The sequence below is a fragment of the Sander vitreus genome, chromosome 17 (genome assembly GCF_031162955.1).
Source record: "Sander vitreus isolate 19-12246 chromosome 17, sanVit1, whole genome shotgun sequence".
In the NCBI taxonomy this organism is placed as follows: Eukaryota; Metazoa; Chordata; class Actinopteri; order Perciformes; family Percidae; genus Sander; species Sander vitreus.
This window is the reverse complement of record NC_135871.1, coordinates 9,220,281-9,246,856: the sequence shown is the minus strand read 5'-3', so window position 1 is coordinate 9,246,856 and position 26,576 is coordinate 9,220,281. Positions and strand designations below refer to the sequence as shown.

Here is a 26,576-nt window from a genome sequence, read left to right as displayed (position 1 = left end):
CTACAGGGAATCAAACAACAACAACAACTTCTGTTCTTAAGACAATTGCCAAAACCACTACATATTATGTTATGCTTCTGAGCAGTGTGTAATCTGATTTCACTCTGGAAGAAGAGCATGGTGCTGTTTCATTTCATTAACTAGATGGTCATTTCATGATGTACACACCATCTGACCTGATGCTAAGGGCACACTGTTCAATAGCGTCATGTACACAAAAAATATCAATAAATCACTAAACCCGAATGTCAACCATGTGGACATATTATAATCCAAATGTAAAATAAACCCTGTTTCAGTAGGCGAGTAGCTTATGTGTTAAATATGTAAAACATGTAACTGGCTCAGGCTATTTGAGACGGTTTGTCGTTGTTCTCTGATGAATTGGATTAGTGTAATTTCCCTGATTTTGTAATACAATGAGTGCAAGAGGTGTTGGTCCCATTAATGACACTCCTTTGTGAGCTGTGCATCTTGACCCCAATTAAAGTACTGTCACTAGGACAGCAGATGGTACACACACACACACACACAAACACACACACATACACACACACACACACACACACACACACACACACACACACACACACACATACACACAGACGAGTGGCCATGGCAACAGACTCATAATGGCTGGCCTGGTGTGTAGTGGAATCACTCGGCCTAATTTGTTAAGTACCACCTCAGTATATTTGATTTAATCAGTCTATTCAGTGCGCAAAACAAGTGGCATCAAATAAATCCTCAGCTGCCCCACACTGACAGTGGACCAGACAGCTTCTTCAGAAACTAGGTGGTGATTTAAAGGGTTTCATAGATGAACATTTTTATACTTTTTTTGAGCTGCTTGGTTTATCAGATGGCTTGGATCTTAGCATCATTACAATTCATTAAAATGTACATGGATAGGTTTTAGATCACTGAAAAGTAAACTAACTGATTAAGCCAAGAGCAGTAGGCCAGATTTTCCCCACAGATGTTATAATAATTGATATGCCTTAGTGTTTGTTTAAAATGAAAACTATGTGGATAATGACATCAACAGAATGAAAAAGGCACATATGATCATCCTGGTTTATATTTTGAGGAAGAATTTCTTCCTGTACAGCAGGTAAGCGATGAGCACCCACAGTGCAGTTGCCCACAGGCTTTGGAAGAGCCACTCCCAGTGGCTCTCCTGGAAGCGCATCTCCCAGCTGAATGGGAAGTAGAAACCCAGGAGAGAGTGGCCAACATATACAAAGATGGAGTTCATCCCTGAGGAGGAGAGGAACATAGATACATACAAGTTGTTATTGAACAGGACTCCTCTGTTTTAAAGGTAATTATTTATTTTTCATCAGTCATGCTACTTTGCACTCACCACCTCCGCTGTAGAGATTTGGAAAACTTGTATTCGGACAAAACAAGTATATTTGGGAAAGCAGTGCAAACCTCCAAAATAATTTAAAATAAAGTTAAAGTTGACATTAATCATCTCAAATGGTGGTCTCTGAGTCTGACCAAGAGTAAACAAATAACTGAAAGAAAGGACAGAGGACAGCAGGACCAGATCAGCGACCTTAGGATACTTTTGTAATATTAACCCCTGTTGAAGCAGAATCTTATATAGAATATATATGGGTACATGATGGGTACTAAATGTTGTTACTACTACAGCTGAACAGACAGTTGGCTTGGTTAGCCTGCAAGTTACCCTGGAAGCAGATTCTTTGCAGTTAGCTACAAAAACTGGAGTTTTGTATTTGCTTGCTCGGATATACCAAAATTTCTGTTTCCCGAATTACTTCAATGGAGACTGCGAGTGCAAAGTTAGCTTAAAGCCAAATGTTGTGCCAGCAGAAACAAGCTGTTAACACAACACTGATGCATTATCACCTTGTTAGTTGATATGGCAAACTCGTTAGCAAACAGTTACACCTATTTACACATCCAGCAGATACGGAGCAACATTAGCATTCATTTGGACTTGTGTTTCTGGCCACCTGGTGCAAGTTCAATATTTGCTCTCCTTTTAGCTCTGTTTTGCTCTCCGCCAACTCATGAGGGAAATATCTGTCTCTTTAGCTGCTAAATGCTCCACTATGTTAACCAGCTAGTTGCTCTGTGTCTGTTTGATGCTGGACAGGCAGTGTACAGTGGGGTTTTAGAGCATTTTAGCTGGAAAGAACATTGATGAGGGGGGTGAGACTTAACCAAAACCGTAAAGTTACAGGCCAGAAAGCCAAAACAATAGAGGGTTTTCACGACACGTCATCAGACCTGAAGTCGCCATGTTGGAGGTACTCCGCATCACAACAAAGCACAGGCACTGAAGTAGATCCCGAACGGCGTCAAGGAAAATGGTTAATTATTGCCGTGTTTTAGGTTGTACCAATAGGTCAGACCGAGAAAAACATTTGGAATATTATCGACTTCCAAAAGTTATTAAAAACCAGGGAGAGGAATGCCAGACGTTATCAGAGGAAAGGAGGTGCTTGTGGTTGGCAAAGCTCAACCAGGATCTACGAGGGAAAACTCTGTCTTGTTCGGTCTTTGAAATGAAAAAAACTATTGAGAGTCACTTGGCTACCCCTTGAGTATCACAATGATATCATAAAGTTAAGGTTAGGTTGATTAAAGACGTTATTGCATTACTTACTTTGGCCTTCCCAACACATTGGTCGTTAATTACTTGGTACTGCGTCTCCCTCACCCATCCACACACCATCTGGTTATAAGCCTCCAAACTTTTGTAGGATTTAAGGTCTTCCGCTGTGTATGGCCTCGGCGAGAAAACCAGGTAGTTGACTATATCGGGATATGCAACTGAAGGAAGAATCACCGGGTCACCATGGATCCAAGAAGAGGGAGCCAACTTGTAGGGATCTGCACCGCCAGTAAACTGTAATTTCTCAAAATATCGCACCTTTTTTGTGGTCCAAATCCTTCCATGCCTTTGCATCTTGGACGTGTTTTGATGAGCTTTTCTGTTGTTTAGACATAAAATATTAAAGTATCCAAAGTGCACAATACTCCATTACTCCATTCAGTTGTTTACACCGAGTGCCTCCAATATGGCCGCGCATCCAGCCATTACCACCCAGAACGTGACGTCGGTGAAAACCCTCTATAAGCTGAAAGATGTTAAAACATTCAACAGTGATGACTGGAACTGCAGAGTGCAGCTATGTGCGAATACATTACTACAAATAGTCACCGTTGTCATTGTTCGTATACAAATGTTAATAATAGCTGCTTTAAATGTCCAATAAGTAATATATTTTCTGTAATACATCCCCAAATGACCCCAATGCGTCATCAGATATTAATGGAACATGCTAAGTTGAAACACTATCTTTTCTGACAACAATGCTAATGCCAGTATTTTCTCCTTTTGAAATTTTCATTCCGTGACAGAATTTCTGTTTGTGTTTTGGCCTGTGTATTGGTATCAACTGCCCAGTTTGACAGCCAGGCCGGTTTGCCAGATATACCTGTAAAAACGTAAACCCAGCGCACTACAGCTATAACGTTAGTACAGCCATGAAAGCAGCAAACAAACGGCATGCTTCTAACAGTTGCGTGACCAGAGATGTAACAAACCCCAGGTAAATACTGGAGATGTATTTGAAAGATGGAGACAGCTTAGAGCCCAAAAGGACACCAAGTTGGCTAATTTCCTCCTGAACAGATAAGCATTAGCTTCAGGCTAATTTTTCACGGCTACAAGGGACAGGCATTTTATGTCATTTCATGTTGTTTCATGTTCGTGTACTCACATTGAATTATATAGCTTGAGTTCCCGAGTTGGTTACTCGCAAAAACAATTGAGACAATTGAGTAAAGTGAACCCGACTGGTCCTGGCTAATGCTGCCATGCTAACCCTGCTAACTGCTAACGTTACCGGAGGACCAGGCAAGCGGGCCATGGCTGTTTACAACGTGTAGCCTGTTCAGCGGCCATAGCCGACAACAGTGAGTTATTTTAAGCCAAGAGAAGAGGGCTGTAAATCGGGAAGAGAGGACTGTGAGTTTGCAGTGTGTTTAGTGATTATTGCCGTAATTATAAGCCAATAAATTGTGTTTGGTCGGGTGGAGTGGATAGCAAGGTAGTGTTATTTTTAGCGGTTCCTACCGTAATTCTAAGCCGAGGAAGTGTGTCTGTCCGTCGGTTGGAGAAGACGGCAAGGTTGTGGGGGTTTTAGCGGTTCCTACCGTAATTCTAAGCCCAAAAAGTGTGTCTGTCAGTTGGGTACAGAGCTCCGCGTGAGCACGGGCTTTTATGACTGTCAATATAGTCAGCATCTAACGGTAGCTACTCAGCTATGCTGTGAAGTAATGTCTGGCTATGTGAGACAAGCGTCTAGCAACATTGTTGGGGATACTGCGGTCTCAGCCTGGCAACCTCTGTGAACTTCAAGTCAGGGGAGGGGGGGGGGGGGGCAACGACTCTCCAGTATTTTAAATTTGTACAGCAATAACAGTAAACACTAGCTGTCAGTATTACATATTGCACCTTTAAGAAATGAATTGTATAATTAATTGTATATATATACAGTACCTGGGTATATGAATGGCTGTCCACCCCACCAGCCCTTGATATCAGTGACAAAGTACATGCCTCCCAGCAGCAGGAAGGAGAAACAGCCCGTACACATCACATAGGACAACGACCTGGAGAAACAGACCATCAGCAACACTTTACAACAGCAACATTTTACCCTGTACATCTGGGCATCACTAAAATGTTAGTGGTGCAGTGAGAACAAGGGTGTAAAAACACTTAGTCCATCATTCCTGTACTGCAGATAAATAACACCCAGGGGTCTCGAGCCAATCCAGCAAACTGCGGGACAGTTTGCTGGATTGGTCTAAAGCATCAGCAGTGGATCCTTGGCACGTGCCCCGTGGAGCCATGCCAGCCAGCCATGTCCCTGTCTGTTCCTAAGTGCAAGAATGTTTGATGTAATATCATCTGACATAAAATGGCTGCCTCCTGGAGCCTCCTTGCAGTGGGCTGTTTTTTTTTTTATTTTTATTTTTTTATCTCAGCTGAAGTGAGGCCAAAAAGGACTCTTAGCTGGGAGTTAATTACTTCTAGACATCCAGGCAGGGCCTCGTGCTCAAGAGCTCAATAACCTGTGTATTATGAACTGCCTATAAAAGCCAGGCAGGTAATGGCGAGGGATGAGCACAGCGTTAGCGGGGGCCCCTGTGGAACATCATGAAGAATGTGCTTACACATCAGAGATGAAATGGTATTCTTCCTGCTGCAACATTAAAATGATTCACATCATATTAAGGGGAATGTGGGAGTGGAACAAATGCACAGGTCATAAAGTAATTTACGTTTGAGGTAGTAATTGCACTGCATTTCATGCAAAACCATTACGAGCATTAATCAAGATGCCCTGCCTTGTTTTACCAAAAAGGCATATGATAGTTTGGGAGCGGTTAGACTACACTGGTTATATAGATGCTTTTTCCAGAGACTGATCCCATTCCATCACACAGATCTGGTAAATGTGTAGTGAGTGAGTAGAGAGGATAAAGCATCCTTTATTTTCCAGGCCGTAAGGAAGAGTGATCATGTTGGGAGGATGTATAACCGCTCCACCTCACACTCCCAACAGAGCGGGTGATTATTTACAGTGGTAGCTGTCGTTAGAGGTAAGTAAACGTGTGTTTTAGCAGCCTTGATTTGTGCCTGTTGGAAACCCATCCTTTCTTTTGTGAGGAAAAGTGGCTGGATTTAGAGGGTCAGGAAGCACTTACCAAAGGTTTTTATTGACAGGTATAAATCCTTCGTCTCGTGTGCACTTAGAAAGGATGGCTGCAGAGATTCCCTAAGGGTGGAAATGAAACAGATTTCAAATCGATGGAGGGCGATAAAGCAAGCAGTATTGGGCTGCTAAAAGGTGAGGGAAATAGAATCAAGCCAGTCAGGCAGATTAACCGATTATCTGAAAGTCAGATGAACAAGGTCCATCAAGTCGCACACACAATATCGGACTGAAAACACTGCAATTGAATCGTCCACACTGGAATGTTGTGCTCCTCAAAGACAGAAACCTACAGAGTCACACCCATTTAAAGTAGACTCCACAGCCTTATTAACCACAATCCAGAGGAACTGTGTATGATCTCATGAACTCTTCATCAATAATAGCTTTTATTGACTCATCTATTTACCTTTACATGTGATTTACAGTAGATACTTGGGGAAGCATTTTGTGCTCCAGAGAGAAACCCAGGGCAGTGGATCAGAATCAAAACATGCTTGTTAGGTGGATATCCATCATGTGTATAGATGACAGAATCAATGGTGTGGAAATAGCCTAGCTGGGGCTGGATTGAGTCTCCAGGCTATCCAGGCAGCAGGATGTGGGATGGGGCTGGAATGTGGGGCAATCGCTCAATTTCAATCTCTCACTTCTGGAGCCTGATCGTTGAACTTTAATTAACAGGGGCTGTTGTTTATTAGGAGGAAGATGCATGGCCGCCCCTGAATATCAATCCGCCGCAGAAAACCCACCACGGTGAACTGTGGTGTAAAACCCAGCTTGTCGTTTACTGTGTCAACACTTTCTGGTTCTTTGTGAACCTCCTGTGCATAATATCAATCCTGTGGTTGGGTGCCTGCAGAAATGAGCTCCCTCCTAACCTGGGGAGACCTGCTAATGTCAAGAGCACATGTCTGAAACAAGAGGCAGTTCAGCTCTGCTTACCGCCTCCCCTCTGAGGCAAAATCGTATTAGAAAAGTCAATCGGAAGAGCAGGCCAATCACTAAAACTAATTTAGTTTTCTATGGTGGTGAAAACATTTTTGTGGAAAGCAAATATAAATATACAGCAGAACACGTGTGACGACAATATGCTGTTTTCATACTTTACACATGGTCTGTATCTATTCCCAGAATCAATAAAAAAAGCCGAGCTCTCTTTCTAAACCATTGCAATGTGAGAAAATCTATTTTATTGTTATTCTCTATTTCAGTTACAGGATTCTAAGTCCTTGTATTGATCCACCACTAAACACAGTATGCTCCTGAATATAACGTCTCCAACATCGTGATCTTGAGTAGCATCCACATCATCCATGTAGCATTAACCGGTGAACCATGTGATACAGTGGCAAAACATAAAAGCTTACCGTTTATTTATTTCCTCATATGTTATTTCCTTATGTTACTTTATCACTCTGTGCCTCTGGGAAAAGCCAAATGGATCTAATTTATTTCACCTCCCTCCAGTCACTTGCTCCACAATGATAGTCAATAAGATTCAACACCAGGAGACATAATGGGGAGATATGTCATTTAAGAATTGAGGTTAATGAAATTCAATTCTCACAACAGAATTTCAATTCTCAAGTATATGAGCAGGACTCTTTCTGATTCACAAACACAAAAGACCCATTCCTTGGACTTCTTATATTGGATATAGTACATTTATATTGGACCTATTACAACCTTATTAGTAATATACTGTTGTTGTATTGTGTACAACATTTCTGTTTTTGCAATTGCTATTTTCAGCCATGCTGTCTGTCCACCACTTTGGTCCAGACTATTTGATGGATTGTTGTGAAATGTATCTCAAACCAGCAAGTTGACACTTTTGCTTTTTGTGAAAAGTCTTGACAACTACTGATATTCATGGTTCCCAGATGATGAATCTTAAAGACATTGGTGAGCCGCTGACTTTTCCTCTAGTGCCACCATGAGGTCAACATTTGTAGTTTTGAGTCTTACATAAAGGATGGGCTGCCATTCATTTTAGTAATACTTTGGTTTATGACAAAATATCTGCTAAACATATGACATTCCCATTAGCCTCAGCTGTACTTTGTAGTTAGTGCTAGTTAGCAAATGTTAGCATGCTAACATGCTAAACTATAATGATGAACAGTAAACGTACAGCACATTGTTACTGTGATTAGCCTGCTGATGTTAGTTTTAGTTCAAAGCACCGCTGTGCCTAAATGCAGCCTCACAGAGTTGCTAGCATGACTGTAAACAACAATGTAACTTCAAACTTTTTGGACAGGATCTGTTTCTGTGCATTTTCATCTAGCTGTGTCTACTGGCTCCTTCTTTTCATTCTGCACAGTTCGACTTCAATGGCTGAGTGATGCAGTCAGCTCCTCCAGCTCCATCAACGCTTCAGGTCACGGCACTGCCCGTTCAGGATGTCTGCCTCCACAGCATGCAGGCTCCTACTAACCCCATTTTGCAAAGCAGCAAACATCTCTGCAGCATCTCACTATATGTACATACAAACAGTGGTGAAGCACAGTTCAGAAAAGTCAAATTCTACGTGGATATCTGTCGATCTCGTTAGAACAGACTAACTGTGACAGGTTTAGAAATGCAAAACGGACCGTCTCGTATAACACTTGGCTTCTCCCTGTGGGACACATCCCCCCTCTAAATAAAATAGCAGCCAGCTTGCCTCTTCTTGTGTTTTGAGACCACCCAGAATGAACACAGATCCAAAACAAATATGACCTAAAATGCTATCTAAGCAGATTCATGAAGAAACATATCTTTTTATTTTGAGTTTGAATGGACTTTAATCTATTTCTGTTATACCACTGGATCCATACTGTTGTATGAATGGTCTGTAAATGTTTGCTGAGATTTAGTGTGCGGGTATATGAATTTATCATGCTTTCATAAGATGCTACTGATTGCAGTATACAATCTAAAACCACATTCAAGGCACACAGGCAATGAGAGACAGTATCCTCCTGAGGCACTGGATACCAATGTCTGCCTGGAAACACAGCCACACATGAATGTTGTTTAATTGTACTGAGATCACACACATGTCCTCCACTAAGTCCTGCTAATGAATGGCTTGGACGGCTATGACTAATACCGACAGACTTTACCTGCGAGGCAAAGTAAAACAGCAAGACCATAAAAGTGCTCAGCTCTGTGTGAGTCATAGAAGCAGAATGAGGTTTTAAGTGATTTGTTGTCTTGGTTTTAAATTATCGATGGACTTTTATGCTCATTTACTACACCAACTGTGTTCAAAACCTCCACATGATGTAACGTACCAGGATGACGGCCCACACAAGGAATCGACAGAGGATGCGGACGTTCGCCCCCCTGTAGAAAATGATAATTTTCCCTGCCTGTGGAGAAAGAGACAGAGATAAGCACAGACACCGCAGCTCATTCAATCCCACATTTAATGAGAAATACCATGTAAACACCAACCACCGGTGTGTACATGTATTTGCCCTTGGGTAACCAAATAGGCCTGGGATGTTGGTGTCAATGCCGTGTCCCTGACGTGGCGGTCACATTTCTCCTATCCTGTTGAGCCAGATGTGGCGTGTAAGTCATCCACACCCTCTGATTAATTTGGTGATGATAAATATGTTTCAGCTGAGGACATTAGCATGGGCGAGCACAGAGGAGGGCAGCGGACACCTGGTGTGTCGTCTAAGACTCGCTGACTGACGGGCTCAGTGCTAACCGCCCACAGGGAATTGAGCAATGTGCTTGCTTTTGCATGGCTACTTCCCACAACACAAATGGTTATAAGTGACACAGTCGCCATCAGAGGCTCAGGTCTAAAGATCAAAAGCTCTCTCCTCCCTTTTTGACAACATTTTGTAATTAAAGGAGGGCAGCTGTGCACTTACAATAAGGCGGGAAAGAGTCTTTCACATAACCTTCATTTAAGTACAGAGTTAACTGCAGTCTCACTGCCTAATATATTTTCTTATTAACGTCTTATCTATGAAGAAAACTAGCACTGATCGTTTAGGTAAAGACGCTCTGCTATAGACATTTTAAATTGTCCCTGTTCAATCACAAATATGAATGTTAAATGGAGTAATTGCAAGAAATTCCGATTAAAGGGATAGTTCAGATTTCTTGTACTGGGGTTGTAGGAGGTCCATTAGTCAATGTTTAAGTGTTTTAAATGGTTAGTTTGGATTCCCCAAATAACACTAACTAACTAACAGATCGAGGCAGTGGTACTCCTGCCTGCTTCTCCAAACTGGGGACGTACTGACCGCCATTTACTGTAGGTAATACACTGACTAAGTACCTCATACAGCCCCACACTCCACCACAATCCAAACTTTCCCTTTAAGGTCATAGTTACACATGGTTCTGATTGATTTCTGTCTCTAAAACTATTGATTGAATCTTATATATCTGTTGCTGTCTGTATTTGATCAGTAAGCCTTTACTGAAGGAGTTTGGTTCAATATGAATTAAAGAAGCTGCTGCTTTCAGCCAATCAGAGGCCAGTTTTGTGAGGACGTAAGGGGCGGTTCACCCAAATCACAGAAAAACATACAGTATTTTCTCACTTACTTCTAGTAGTACCTAGCCATTTTAAACCTGCTGAGATTCAAGTACAAAGAAGGTGAACGGAATTTTGTTTGCTCAAAGTAATGAAAAAAATGATGAAACACTAAACTTACATATCTTTCCGGGAACTGTTCCAGGTTACTTGCTGGCAACAGTTTTCTTGTAATTAACATTTTTTGTATGGAAATGGTGAAGTCTGTGATTGACCCTTACAGACTGTAACTGTTATTGGATATACAGATTTCTCTGAGAGTTCTTTAAATGTGAATTTAAAATGAGAGTAACAATTATTCAATAAATAACCTTTTAACTAAACTGAACTATATATTTGCAAAATACAGTAACATGAAGAACATTGATCCTATTTCATGGACACTTAAAACAATTCTGAAATATTAGAAATACTCTTGTACAACTTGTTGAATCATACAGGAGAAATAAATGATCCATCTCACCTGCATCCCCAGGAATCCCATGGCAATGGAGTTGATTGTACCCAGAACCCCCTCTGGGTCAAAGGGCTGTGTTGTGCGATATATTTCCTGAAAAAAAACAAGCAAGGTTGTTTTAATTCCACCTGCAAGGTTTTAAGACAGATGGGTAAAATAATGAATGGTGTGTGTGAAACAGATCTTACTTTGCATGTGGGGTATCTGTACATGTTATCCCCAAACATCCATCTATCAATGTATCCTGCTGCGCCTCCAGTGCAGTTTGGGTAAAGACCGTTATCACCGATTCCACCAGCTCCCAAATACCCTCTGATAGCAAACCATACAGTATACTCAGTATTCAAAGAATAATCTATTTTAAAGTATGTTGTTAATGCTAGGCTCCAAAAAACAAAACAAAAATCAATTTTAGGAACATGAGACAAAATTAACCAAAGGAAGCTCCTGTTGAAAGAAAAGTAAGTGCTACTATTTCAACTCATACTATTCTAACACTGATGCCATGCAGGGTCACAGAAATGGGGAAATCACACACACACACACACACACACACACACACACACACACACACACACACACACACACAAAAGCAGCACTGAACAGAAGACGCAGAGCGAGGAAGATGGATCCTCTGCCTCCGCTCCTCTTATTGCACATGACAGACTGAGATTGGCTAATTATGCCCGCTGAAGCATCCACCACAGGCCCATAAATCACAGCAGTTCATAACACCAGCAACACAACATGCACACTAACACCTCTGCTGCAGTGAAACAGCCCCAACTGGATATTATCTCAGCATGGAGAGATTTACACGTTTAGCATATGTGTACAGTGGATTAATGAGTGGATCGGACTCGGTCGGTTACATGCTTGGATTTACGTTGGGCAGTTGGGTACGGGCATGAGCAAAGTGATGCAAAGCCACAGGGTCTCCAGCAGGATGATAATCAGCCACTGTGGCCAATAAAGGACCACATCCTGGACGGGGTTCCACCAGTGATTCTGCATCACACAGCACACAAATCTTGTTAATGTAAAACAGTCTTCAGGTACAAAACTGCTCATCTTTTTGACAGGAAACTTTACTTTGGTATACACTACCGGACAAAAGTTTGGGGTCACTTAGAAATTTCCATTCCACTCCATTATAGACAGAATACCAGCTGAGATCAGTTGCATTGTTTTTTTAATCAGGGCAGCAGTTTTCAGATTACATTATGTGCTTACATAATTGCAAAAGGGTTCTCGGCTGTTGTAGAAAGAAGTGGCTGATCTTTAATGCAATATCTACATTGCTCATTAACAGCAACCATTCATTTAATGTTCCAAAGGCACATTCTGTTTACTAATCTGATATCATTTTAAAAGGCTAACTGAGAAAACATAGGAGAACCCTTTTGCGAAGCACATAATGTAAAATGAAAACTGCTGCCCTGGTTAAAGAAAACAATGCAACTGATCTCAGATGGTATTCTGTCTGTAATGGAGTGGAATGGAAATTTCTAAGTGACCCCAAACTTTTGACCGGTAGTGTATGTTATCCCAGCAATAAGAAAAACACTTAATGACAAAGATGGACCCAGGAATCCAAGGTGCACACAGTGAATTAGCTGTTAAGAAATGTGCTGTTTCAGACAAGACTTTCCTGGTGTGTAATGACAGACTAAAGTGAACTTGACAGAGCTGCTCACCGCTCTCAGTGGGATTTCTTTCAGGCCCCAGAAAGTCTGCAGGAGAGACAGAACAAAGTAGGTGAAGCCCAGACGCTGCAGCACTCCAGGGATCCTCAGCCAGGACCAGGACACTGGAACACAGTCAACAACACACAACATGAAGACTCATGCGTGCCTTGATACCCGATGATATATGATATATATATATATATATATATATATATATATATATAATAATTATTATTATTATAAATAATAATTTAATATATAAAACCCATATGAATATATGAGCTTACATACAGCTCAGGTACAGGCACAGATAAACCTTGGTGGCGTAAGCTATTCCTGCTGATTAAGGCAAATTATTAATCAGGAAATTGATAGTATAGGACATGAGAAGCTCTTCTCAATCAGGATGATGGACAGCACGGCACACTGGGAAATGGTGTCAGCCTTCAGGATACGGACATGTGAAGAACGTGGGAAGCTAATCAAAGATTCCCAGTTATCTCTTTGTCTCCACAGATTGGGGAGGATAAGATTGGCTTGTGGTTGAGAGATTGATGGTAATCTACACATTAGTTAATTGAAAACCTCTTTGCCGCACAAAGTGCTGTGAAAACAGTGTAATCCCAATCATTGATCTGGACAAATCAAATAAGGGGCGGAAATCTCTCTTTTCACAGGAAAAGGGGAAGCTCTTACTTATGATACATTTGTTAAATCTACAGGTTACACCCCCACCCAGATCATTTACTGTATCTGTCCCCCCACAACACTGTCACTTAAATAACAATCATTTTCAAAGTCACGTTTTTAAGGTGAACTGCAGGAAACTGTAGCATACTTTTTTTTCACTTTCTGATCAATTTATGTAGGTTTTTTGTGTGTGAAATTGAGATCCCTTTTGACGTTCAATAACATTTAAGAAGCGAAAGCTCTGCTGTCTACTTCCCATCTCCGAGCACTTTCAGTGATAGATTGAAAAAAATTATGATTATATGGTAGAAGTGAGCAGAATGGAATAAAGCCATAGAGAGAGTAGAGCAAATAGCTGAGCCAAAAAACTTTTCAAACAGAGGGTTTTTCTCATTTGAACATCTTCTGAACGCTACTCGATGAATCTGAACACTGTCAAATTGTCAGCGATATCTTGAAAACACATTGTCGCCTTAAGCTAAAGAATATTTTTAAATTTCAAAAACTTCAACATTTAAGAATTCAAGAGAAACAGCCATGTTTTTAGCTTGGTGAAATTTGAGTTTATCTAATGGAATGTGAACTTAAAATCCATTAAATCAAGTGCTTCACAACCATCTAAACCAACAGTGGTGCCAGCAGTGTGTACAGTACGTCTTTCATTGAAGTGACAACATAAAAAACAAAATAACCAAAATTACAGCTTCAAGGTCACTGCTTTGACGATGATTTGGACATCTAACCGTAGCAGCGTTTATTTGAAATGACTCACAGTTTCTGTCAAAGGTTAACACCTTCTTCTTTCTCGTCTGACATTGAAACTGTTTAACATATTGAGCCGATATGACTCCATTCTCTTATTATATCAAACCGTGCGACTTAACTGCCGAGGACGTCCTTGGAGACGTCAGCTTTATTGGCCAGGTTAGCGTAAACAAACAAGGAATTTGACTCCAGCGAGGATTAACTGGAGTCAAATTCCTTGTTTGTTTACGCAAACCTGGCCAATAAAGCTGATTCTGATTCTGATTCTGAGGGCAATGCTGCAGTTTATGGTAAAAGTCACTGTGCTGTTATGATCAGCTCCAGCAGCAGCCCCTTCAGCAGCTGCATGGGGCTGAAGAGTGTAATACTATCTGTTTGTAATTGTCCATTACCGCAGTGGTTGTTTTTGTCGTTTTCTCAGTCTGCCTCTGTTAAAGGTCCCCTGGTGCTGGATTTTGAGACTGCACACACAATAACAATATTTCTGTTAACCCAGTTACGCAGACATCTACCCAGGAAAGTCCATTAGCACTGGGGATGGCTAATGTGTGAAGGGAGCCCTGTGCATCCCCAGGTGGACGAGGAAATAGGGATTTTCAGCCTGCTTCCCCCTCCTTTAACCCCGACACAGCCCTGCAGCTTTGGCGTTAATCCCACATCTGGATCTAAACACATACAACATCTTTGTCTTTGTGTAAACAAGGCTTTTAGTTTATGCAGAGTATGAACATACCAAATATAAGCTGTTATATTATTATATATAAGCAGCTAGTCATTATTTTCATAATCAATTAGTCTGCTGATCAGTTCTTCAATACGTAGAATATTCATTTGGTCCATAAAACGGTAAAATAATAGTAATAATAACTTATTTATATAGCACCTTCAAATACTGAGTGTACTAAGTGCTTTGACAGACAAAGCAAGGCAAAAGCAGGATATCCAGATGAGAGCTAAACAATGGATGTGTTTGTTCTGTTCTTTTTTAACACGTGTCTTGTTTTGTCCCACCGACAGTCAAAAACCCAAGCCTATTCAGTTTACTAAAATGCTAAAACAAGATTTTTTTTCTTTTTTTAAATGACTTAATTTAATGAATCAATTAGCCGATTATCAAAACAGTCGCCAATTCATTTTCTGGGGATTGAATAATCCACTAATCGTGGCATGTTTATATGACATAATATGGAATAAATCTTGAAAATACTTCTTATAGAATCTGCGTCAAACTTTTTTGGCATTACATAATATAATCACAAATGCAGTTTGTTTTACAGGTGCATTAACACGAGAAAAGCCTCTTTCTGTTCTCCGATGGTGCTAATGATTTAAAGTGCAGTACATGTAACAAGTGGACATATTATTAGACATGCCAGCGTCTGTGTTTTAATTGTTTCCCCAGTACAGAACAAACAAAAAGTACAGAACAAGCACATCCACATACAACTTATTTTTCCCGTTAACAATTATGTGCCACTGTACATATTTTGCACTTACGTGCTCCGTCTCTTGGAGAGTAGTTGATAAAGCAGAAGCCGAGCATCAGGAGGACGACTGTTCTCCAGGTGATTTTGCACAGCAGCTGCTGGCGGCTAACTCCTCTCCTCTGCATGGATCTGAAAGCCAACACCACTGAAGTCCCAATGATGAACACAAACCTAGAAGAAACAACAGTATTACAGTGTTAAACAAAGTGTTGTACAAAGTTGTGCATACGTGTGCATATTAAAACAGTGCTCTTGTACCAAACCTACCATGGCATAACAAGATCTCCCACAGTTAGGCCTGCAACAAATCCAGAGGCATACATTAATATCAATAGACACAGATACTTGAATTTGATGCCGTTACACAGAGTTCACAGTTCTTGCCCTTTTCTAATCTCTACAATCCAAAAGGACTAAGAGGTAAATTAGGAACACTGTTATGTCCATAAAGTTCTGCTTCAGTCATTAACTTTCCATTTTGAAAAGGTGAATACATGTCTACACTCCCGTGACAGCAGCAAAGAGAAGATTAATCAAACCACCCCTGAAATCAATACACCCTTGTAGATGTGGCAAAGAAGCTATTATAAGATTTAAATTGAGAAAACCCTTAAACAATGACATGGATTGCATCAAAAGTTGCAGTGACATTTTTGCTTCTTTTTTTAAAAAAAACTTTTATTTACATCAGGAAAAGGGACTCAGCATTCTTTAACTTTTGGACAGCCAGTGCTACGCATTCACTGCCCTCCCATATTCTGCCAGCTGCCATTTAAACACTCATCCCTCCTCCTTCTCGTCTCCTCCCTGGTTGTTAATAACATAATAAAAATCTATGGATTGTGCTTTTGATTTGGCTCATGTGAGGAATGGCATCCTGTGTGTTTGGTCTGAGGCTGCATTTATCATAATTAGTGACAACAGGTCAGAAAATGCTGCAGACATGATGAGGAGAACGCTGCCATTGAATAATTGCCTTGAGTTTACACATTCATTTTATATCTGGCTTAATGTGAAAAAAGGCGTACAGTATGTATCTCCTCCGTCCATGAAGCAGACTGTGAGCCATCGGTCCTTTCAGCTATTAAATCTACTTGAATAGCAGAAATTGTGCATGTCTTATACTTTACTTAACCATTCCACGGTGCATGTTGAAAGAACCAGTAGCCTCCTCCACCATAGTTCACAAACACCATCACTGTCAGTGCAAACCTACAAAGACACTACAATGAGTAAGCACTATTATACACTGTTGGGTAAATCAGTTATAATTGGATTGACCGTCATGCAGTAGAGTGAATGATGGAAATATGGGTTAAAACTTGTATAACTATTATATAGCACAACACATTAGTATCGAACAGTTTTCTTACCATATAACTGACACATCTGATACTATATTAAACTTTGAATTAAAGTCAAAGAGGCCGGAGGAGGTGCGTTTTATTCTGTCACACTCCAAATGCACGGTAATGCAATCTAAGCATTATGAATCACTCAGGAAATGAACACTTGTCCTCTGGATCTCCTCGAGCAGGAGTGCTGACTAAAGACTTTGCGTCTAATATATGATACACTTTATACTTTAGCAGTGGCCAAAGCTGCTGAAACACAGCACACGTGATGGAGTGCTTCACTGAACCAGACACTGGAGGGAAAAGAGGTGTTTGAGCTGTATGTCAGAAAATGGGTGGGGCCATTACACAACCCAAACCTGCAAGGGAATGTAAATGGTTGCATTGGTCAAGCAGCTACAGAGTCGTGCTCCGAGGCAAATTCAATCATTTTACCATCCGAAATACTTGAATTTATGCTTTTAATTTGTGCTTAATTTAATCGAAAAGAAAGAAAAATATTATCATGGGGGGGTCTTTAAGAGCCATAACAAGATTAGGACAACCTCTAAGAACAAGACTGTCTGATAAGATGCACTGTATCTACCTCTGCCTCCTCTTGTTTTTCTGCCTAGATTCGATTAAGAGGTGAACCAAAGCCATTACTGCTCTTTTAGCCCCAACCTGCTGATACAAGATTTTAATCAGCCACTATCATCTCAAAAGGGCTATTAAAGTAGAGTAAACCCTGCTGCATGTGTCCATGTACTCTCTCTCTTTCTCTCTGTCACACACGCACACGCGCACACACACACACACACACACACACACACACACACACACACACACACACACACACACACACACACACATGCAGGCTATCATTTAAATTTTGACGAACAAATCCATTAGTCGCCATAGTGACAAAGACGGAGGTAAATCACTTGCCAGATGAGACTTGGTGAAAATCCCTGCAATATCACCGCTTATTGGCCATCTTTTTTAAATCAAAACACTTTCGGTGTCTGATTGTGAATGAGAACTCCATTTTAGGCACATTACATTACAAATGCCACACACGTGTGTCACTACTGCCTGCTCATTATGATTAAGGGAAACTAAGTAACTTGTGCTTAATAATATGATGTGCACTGAGATCACTTTGCTTTATGTTGCAACTATGTTAATACCAGATAATGTCCAGGTTGAAACACCACAGGCTTGTTTCTTGGTTCCTAATCAGGTTGAAGTTGTAAATTACCCAGTGAAGCTCTTCATTGAGCATTTGTCACTTCAGTAATAGACTTAATTCATGTCTGGGAATCAGCATTTGTGATGTATAGCTAACTGATTCCAGATATACGTGTCTTTCTTGCAGCAGTGACAACTGGTTATGACTCGCTAAGAGACACTTATGGACTTCTTTGATTTGAATCACTGTACATGCATTACCAATTACGAGTGTAAGCTTCATACATCCCCCCGTTGCAAATGGATAGTTACACTCTATCACTGCAGAGTATTGAGTTACCTACTGTGCTGGCCATATCAAATACACAGACATCCAATCTAGTCATAATATATTACTACTTGAGTGGAAATGCCAAGGCTCTTTTTTTGTGGCCAAACATCAGAGCATATCTGAAACTGAATCGGAGGAGAAATTGAAGCTTAGTCAAAATAAGGTACAGAATGAGTCAGCCACCTGGTGTTAAATTGAACTGAGAATAGTTCCCTCTGTTGTATGGCAGTGCTAACTACTGACGGTGCGATTTTCAACAGTAAGGAATCCGGCGACAGGCTTTCAGCAGTGAGGCACAAGATTAAAATCCAAATCCTTTTAGTAAAATGAACTTACAACCATACTGCTACTGTTCTCTGTATATCATGTCACCGCAGCCTGAGCAATGATCAGAAAAACCTTTCAGCTCAGAAGAAAAGCCTTTTGCCTTCAGAAATGTCTCAGCATTTATGGTAGATGATGTGTCTGTTCTCTGCAGAAAGTTGTTACTTATCAGGGAGTATGGATCATAAGTCACAGGGCTGAGGAGGCACACGCAGCGTTAATCTTGAGCGCTGAGTCACAGTTTGATTAAGTGTGTTGTCAGGTATGAGAATTTCCAGTATTACCTATCAGGACATCAATATGTGACAAGTATCTGTAACCCCAGAGCGATATTTAAGCTAATAAGATTGGGAGGACTGAGGCAGGCAGTGTAACTGAAGGGAAATTCAAATCCAAATGTAGCCTTTTTGTACTCAACCAATTCAGCTCGCAAACTAAATAAAACAATGTGGTATTTCAGAACATATGCACGGTGGTTTCAGATGGACTGGGAAGCCACAGATGGAGAAGATGCCAATTGTCTGCTGGATGTTGCCTCGGTGCTGCTGGATTTCCTCTCGCTCTCCATTTTGGCAGGAGATCTATGGCCGTGTGGATGTGTGCTGATATGTTGACGGTATTATTACATCAATTATTTGGCAAGGGGGAGGTCAAAGCCACACCAGCATCCTGTTTCCAGAGAGGCTTGCTTTGTGTCTACCCCCAGGCCACAATTAAGGCTAGCAGGGAGCCCAGATTCAATCACATGCATCACTCCTGTCCAACAGAAACACACTGTTCCAAACGCACTTGTATCAGAAATCATGCCCAAAGCGATACCGCCTGATAAAAAAAGCTTGGGGGAGACTGTGGCCAGACTGTGACCCATGTAATTATTCATTATGCTGGGCCTGTAGCTCTTTATCATGCCTCAGACTGCTCCAAAAAGAATTAGCATGTGAACTGGCCGCATGTGGTGATAGACTGATAAACAGGATGGTTGTTGATGGCGTACATACCCTCGGAAAGTATCCAGTGAGCGCAGACGTGTTGGTTTAGCTTTAGTGGTGTTGTGCTCAGCTTCACAAGCCTGTGCTCCGTCCTGTAGAAACTATTAGAGGGTAGACAAACTAATGTCAGAAGGCTATACAAGGTTGTTTGAAAAGGTAGCAACATTTGTTAACTTACTGTATGTCACTTCTGTATGTATATGTTGAATCCCTGTTGTTTCAACTTGTGACTGCTATTTCTCTTTGTTGCAGTTAATCTGTGTATGCATTTGTTAGACTTTTCAAGACTATTTGTTTAAAGGTCCCATGGCATGCCTATGGTCCCCCAGTGGCTAGAAATGGCGATAGGTGTAAACCGAGCCCTGGGTATCCTGCTCTGCCTCTGAGAAAATGAAAGCTCAGATGGGCCGATCTGGAATCTTGCTTCTTATGACGTCATAAGGAGCAAGGTTATCTCCACTTTCTCTGCTTTGCCCGCCCAGAGAATTTGGGCCACCCATGAGAAAGAGAGAGACATCATGGCTTGAAAACAAGCGAAGCATGGCAGTTGGTCAAGGCCACACCCCCACCCTCCACCCTGCCCCCCCCTCTCCTCCTCAATAGCATTTAAAGCTACAGACACAGAAATGGCACATCCTAAGGAAAGCTCATTGTGGGACTGGCTCTAGTGGCTGTAATTCTGCACCAAGGCTGAATTTCGGGAAAGAGACTTCAGATACAGTATTAGGGGACCACTAAGGCCTATATAAAAGCATCCAAAAAGCAGTATGTCATAGGACCTTTAATGTATTAAAGCAATATTAACTGTTTTTTTGGCCAATTGGGGGCAGTGGAACAAAGTGTAAAAAATTGAAGGTTGCCTCATAAAGTTGATAAGGCAAGGCATTAACGCAGCAACATTAACATTCATTTGGAGACATATTCCCTTTAATTGTATCTTTGTTTTCGTCTCCACCAACTCCTGAGAAAGATATTTGGCTCTTTAGCTGCTATATGGTCCTCTATGGTTTGTCGGTCTTTTTGTGGCGAGTAGGTAGCGTGCAGTGGGTTTATTAGAGCTTTTTGCCTGCTTTTGCTGGAATTCAGGTCGACGAGAACAGAAATACTGAAGCAAAACAGGAAAACCAAAACAATGATTTGGAAGACATTACAACGCTCTGTAGCACTGCGTGTAACTGCAGACGCGAGTGATAATTCTATGTAATTTAGCTTTTTTTGTCTCTTAGGAGCCTTCTTAGTTGCCTCATGTTGCTTTGAATGCTTAAATATAAAGTAATATAAGTAATATAAAGTGCTGATTACAAGACCTCTTTTAACTGACAAGTTCTACTAATTGGCATTACGCTTGAAATTACCCTCTTCTGTAGCAGTGATTAATTATTATTATGTTGTAATAAAGTTATTTCTCTTGAAGTGGTCACATTATTTGTTGTACCCTCTGTACTTTAACGATTAACCAGACTAGATAGAAACCTAGTATGTAGCTGTAGCGTGTATTGTCAATGTGCCTAAAGTGACCAAATTGTTTCAGGGATAGTCAGTGGTGGTATCTTTAATGTGAATATAGATATTAAATGTTCATCTGTAGTGGTCCCAGTAATATTTGTTTGTTTCGTACTAAAGTAGCATATCACATGACACGGTAAAGGTAAACGGTTTGAGACAAATAATTGAGGACTACTTTTCAATGTAATCAGGCAATGTTCCACAAGTTATTGGTCTGGGTTACTTAACTTAAGTGTATTTAATGTTACTTAGAAGTAACTTAAAGTTATTAAGGTGGGAACCTAAATATTGTCGGCAGGTGTTTGACCGCTGTGGCGCCCAACGCAGGAGGTATGTGTAGCGCTACACTTTAATGGCCATTTACAATCTGTGCACAAATACCTCCTGGTGAGTGCATTACTGTTTGTGATTGTTGTTCCTAAATTACATAGGCCTACTTGTTCCACACATTCATTTGTGTCCGAAGAGAGAGCGACAGAGAGGAGCAGGCCAATGGGGAAACACCAACACTCACGTCATCACTCACTCAGACCAATGGTGGAACTCCATTGCTCAGTGACTCAGTGACTCAGTGACAGAGAGACAGACGGACAAAGTTTTGAGGTTATAGGGCTGGTCCTACAGTCCAGCCAAAAAAGTGGAAAGGTTGAAGGAGACACATTTAAACGTGGCAACACATGTCATATACTTGTAGCAACCACAAAATATACAGTATAGAGTATATGTACTGTAATGCAAACTTGTTTGAAAATTTTACATAACTATAATTGTCCTGTAAAAATGTTGACAAAACCAAAAATCCAATTGCCATATGGGTCAGAACTCCTTAAAATGATGTTGGCCATCTTTCTATCCTGGGTCATCCTCTGTGCTGTGTCGGCGCCTCTTTTTCCCTCTCTCTGTGAAGGCAGCATTGAGATGACTCTGGCCTATTGCCCTCTCAGTTGGATTAGCCTGACTCGCTGGCCTCCATGCAGCAGTTTGAAGAGCCAGAGCAGGAAGACACCAGCACTAATATGTGATGATGGATCTGCATGCCATCCAGACAGCATATGGAAGACAGAGACATCTTGCTTGGAAGAATGAGTGGAGCCATTCATGCTCACCAAAATTACACAGCAGCTCTTGCCATCAAGCAAGATCATTGGACGGATACAATGCTCTATAGCTTCCATGTAAGTCTGCTGTACAATTGGCTCTGCTAACATTTGTATCAATCATTCCATTAGTGTCTCCCAATCGTCTTGATGGAGTCTCAGAGCAATTTTGGTATGCATCTCATGCTGCATAGTTAGCCAATAAAAATAATGCAATGTTTCCGTCGGATTAAGGCAACTTTAATGTTTACGATTACAGAGAAAGCATAAAGCCAATACTTTTCTGCAGTGAATAAATAAAGGTGGTGTAGTAATTCTAGGAAAATTTAAGAATTAAGGGAACAAACAAGGATAAAGAATTTTTCAAACAAAGGTTTCCATACATGTTTCTCATATGCACATTATCCATGAATAAAGTTATGGTTTTAATGCTTCATTTGAACATATTGAGATTAGATTTAAATCTAATCAATCAATCAAATCACTCATCTGTGTCTGCATTGCATTTATTAAGAATCTAATGCATTCATTAGAAGCAGCACTTTACTTACATTATCCACTGAGTACTGTGGGCCTTGGCAGCAAATGGTCTTAATACATTTTGACGTACAACGCCTCCTGTTAAAGGGACAACAAGTTTGAGCTGCCTGGTTCTGATGGAAGAGTTCTCAGTGTAGGATGGTATTTTCATCGTGGGTGATGTAAAAAAACATATAGGTACCTGTAGATGTAGGGTGCCACAACGAATAAGAGGGCAATTATGGCCAGAGAGAGAGCTCCCACCAGAAGAGCTGGAAAATAAGAAAAGGAAATGTTTACAAATGGACATTGTGTAATCAGACTGTACCACCTTCCGTCATAGTCTTTCTGTCAAGAAGTCCTTGTCAGGAGCTTTATTGTGTACATCTCTATCAGAATAGGATCTGACTGGGGACAAATGGCCTGATTAGCAGTCCAAAGGGTCTGCTTTCTTCGCCTCTGGACTTCTTTGTGGCTCTCTGTCAGTCAACAAGTGTCAAAGGGGATCCCTCAAGTGACAAACAAGGACCTAATGGAAAACTATTGGTCGATCCATCTGGGTAATCTAACCCTGCAGGCATACACAAAAAGGAAAATGTAAGGCTACGCTGGAAGGACAAGAAAACAAGGACAGAGGGAAGAGCTGTTCTGTGAGAAAGCATCATAGAAAGAAGCAAGGTCAAGATAAGGTTTAACAGTACGAGAGGGCACAAATACTGCAGCTGAGGTGTCTTTTATTGCCAATGAAACAATGAAATCTACCCAGATCATAGAACAAAGATTGGGGTAACGCTTATGGATTCGTTGTTTGAGACAAAAAGGGTATGTTGATAGACATTAATGCAACATAAATGATGCTGAACACCACTTAATCCGATTATACTTTCTTTTATGCAAAAATGTAAGTTTGCTACATTATTGCTCAGCCATCAACACCTGCAGAAATTTTACAGCTGTGCTACTGATAACAAAGCTATAACACATAGGCTCAGGAGATATCAGAGATATCAGATATCAGTCTTCTTGCGTCAAAGCACAGGAAATAAGGGGCCAGTACGTGACGTGTTTGTCTTTGGTGGAACAACAAACAAAAAGAAGCTATTTTAACCTGAGCTTGAATCCACAATATGACATCCACTCTGAACAAAGAGTGGTCACTTAATCGCCTCAGGAAAGTCCTGGCATCTCTGCTGCCCACTTATAAAAACACCATAAAGCTCTCAGCACATGAAGTGAAATGACACACAGCCATGCTCGCTCTATGAGTTAGGTGAATAAATAGAAAATGAATAGATGCATTTCAAAACAACTAGATTAAGCTCAGTTCAGCGATACATCTGCTAAAGTCAAACAAACACTTGATGCCAGTCGATATTCTGGATTTCTTTGTGAGAATTAAGGCCTCAGAAGGTGACTTGTGGTTTGTGGTACAATGCAGAATACAGTACTAACATGATTAAAGGGTAGCTCTGATAGTAGCTGCACAGAAACATACCACACCCATCAAATGATCTCATGAAGCCCCACAGCCGATCAATCTGAGACGCTGAAGTAAACTTTGAAATTTCCTAGCAGGGCAACTCTAACCTGTCTTGAGCTGCTGACCAGACCATTACTTAAGCTGAGCAAGTCCTATGGGGAGTTTGTACAATCACTGGTCTGCAGAGCTAATGGAAGCTCATCATACTGTGAGGGGTGCCGTCACACTGACCATATATCTGCTTGGATAATGGCTACTTGGCCTTAAAAGTCTGATCTACAACATAATCTGCAATATTGTTAAGTAGAGTGTACATTATGGAAGGAGACGCTTTCAAAATCCCATTACGACCTAATCCTTCCACACTCCCTAATGTATTACCCACAATCCTCCACGCGCAGAGCCAGGCCTTCAAAACAAACAGAAAAGCCTTTCTTTTATTCCTTTTCAAGAAAGCACATCTTATCTGATCAATACACATCATGTCCCAGGAGATGGATGAGTATTGCTCAGTAGACGTGGACAAGCCGAGTGATTCTTCTCTTTGCTGACTCAATTAAGTAGAGAGTGGATCAAAGGCTCGGCCTGAGTGTGGACAGGTTACTTTACTGTCGCTGTGTCTCACCACAGCAAGCGGGTTCACTTTCAGTCCGCTATTTAAAACTGTGTGTGAACTGTGTGATGTCATCATCCGGTATTCTTCATCAGGGTTGTGTACTTACGCAGGTGTGCATTGTTTGGTCTTTTATCCACAGCGTCGGTGCAGCTGGGGTTACTGGCAGCCTCAGACATCTGGATCCAAACAGAGTAATGACCCCCTTCTCCATACGTCTGACTCCAACTGCATTCAAAACAGGGAAATACTGAGACACACTTTCCTTAAAAGCACATAAAACTGCAGGTTTTTATTTGATCCCATTTGAAATTATATTTCCTTAGAAGCATATATTAAATTACTTTTTTCATCCACTTGCTGCTGTTTTCCTCTTGACCTGACTATATATAAAATATATATATATATATTTCCTGATGGTTTTAGATCAACACCTATGAAGCTCAGGAGCACCACCTAGTGTCTGCAGACATAACTCTGTCCTCTCGTCAGCTCCAGTTTCAGGGCCCCAAAAACATGCATTACACGCTTATATTGATCCACTGTTGGGATGACATACTAGCTATCACTTGGAGTGTTTTTTCAAAGGGGAAAAGGAAATCAATAGCAGCACAGTCTGGTTAGAGACCTCAGCATTGATCTAGGAAGCCCAAGATCAGACCTCTGAGAGGGCAAGAGAAAGCACCAGAGGCTTGTCATGTTGCAACCCAATCTCTGGCACCGTGTTTACAGGTGACCCCCAAATGGAAAAATCTGCCCTGGTGTCTTGTCAGTCCTGATTGTTTATACATATGTCGACTGTCTCCTTTAGTTAACATCCCCGCTGAGGTTTCCACAGGACATGCAGCTTTGAAGATTTAATGAGCCCTTTCATCAATATTGGAATGTCAGGTCTTATTAACCCCAAAATGGCTCCAGATCGATGCCTGGGGAGGTAGTTTAAGGGAGGGCATCACTCAGGTCTAGAAAGCAGGTCAGGATTACTCCCCCAGCCCTGTAAATAATTTCGCAGACTGCTGATGCAATCATTGGATGCCACCACACCACAGTATATCATGGCTGGCTGGCAACAAGCACAGTACACTCCCACAGGCAGTTAATATGAATAAACAGGAAACAAATCAGCATTTTTCCCTCTGGGGATTGTGGGGACATTAACAGCTGGTTTGATTTTATTGATGCTTTGTTAGAATGTTAAACTTGTTACCTGCAAAGAGTTACATTCCTGGTCCATTCCACTTGCAGAGTCAGAGGGAATTTAGTGCTGATCACCGCAGATGCATTGTTGTTGTTGGGCTTCACAGTGACCAAATGCTGGTACACACACTGAGAAGTCAAAACAGGTGAAACTTAATGTACTTTACACTCAAAGGGGTCAAATGAAATCTGATGAGGTCATGATGATTAAAGGTATAAGGATTCAAAGATTGTCAGGTTTATTTGTCAGATACACCAGTAATATGTGTAATGAAATGCAATGTAGCATGCTAAAAGATTAGTGTGAAAAATAAGGATTAGAAAAAGGAAGAAAAAAAAAGGAAAATCTTCATATGTCACAAGTGAAAATGGCCAATGAGTATTTCTCTTATGCAAAATTGGATTTATGTTTTGTCTTTCCTATAATTATAGTTTTTTCTTTGTGAAATACAGGGATCCTCCTCTCCTCAGGTCTCTAAAAAACTAAAAAATATAAAAAGGAAAAATGACTGATAAAAGCTCATGTGCACAGGAAGGCCATAACATGAGACAATGGTTCGCAAGTGGATATTAATTTGTCAAAAGAGT

General features: G+C 40.9%; 1 protein-coding gene across 1 annotated transcript in view; it reads right to left on the bottom strand.

The window, feature by feature from the left end:
• Positions 1-1,034: 1,034 nt before the first annotated feature.
• LOC144532794 (heparan-alpha-glucosaminide N-acetyltransferase) overlaps positions 1,035-26,576 on the bottom strand; it is a 28,261-nt gene continuing 2,719 nt past the window's right edge. The window contains exons 4-18 of the mRNA XM_078273729.1: positions 25,999-26,117; positions 24,901-25,019; positions 22,963-22,970; positions 19,586-19,677; positions 16,543-16,619; positions 15,675-15,705; positions 15,418-15,578; positions 12,475-12,587; positions 11,664-11,785; positions 10,966-11,089; positions 10,784-10,870; positions 9,053-9,130; positions 5,761-5,831; positions 4,547-4,659; positions 1,035-1,260 (exon numbers count right to left, since the gene is read on the bottom strand). Of these exons, the coding sequence (XP_078129855.1) occupies positions 1,079-1,260; positions 4,547-4,659; positions 5,761-5,831; positions 9,053-9,130; positions 10,784-10,870; positions 10,966-11,089; positions 11,664-11,785; positions 12,475-12,587; positions 15,418-15,578; positions 15,675-15,705; positions 16,543-16,619; positions 19,586-19,677; positions 22,963-22,970; positions 24,901-25,019; positions 25,999-26,117 (1,497 nt within the window). The 3' untranslated portion in view covers positions 1,035-1,078. The remainder of the gene's footprint in view (positions 1,261-4,546; positions 4,660-5,760; positions 5,832-9,052; positions 9,131-10,783; positions 10,871-10,965; positions 11,090-11,663; positions 11,786-12,474; positions 12,588-15,417; positions 15,579-15,674; positions 15,706-16,542; positions 16,620-19,585; positions 19,678-22,962; positions 22,971-24,900; positions 25,020-25,998; positions 26,118-26,576) is intronic.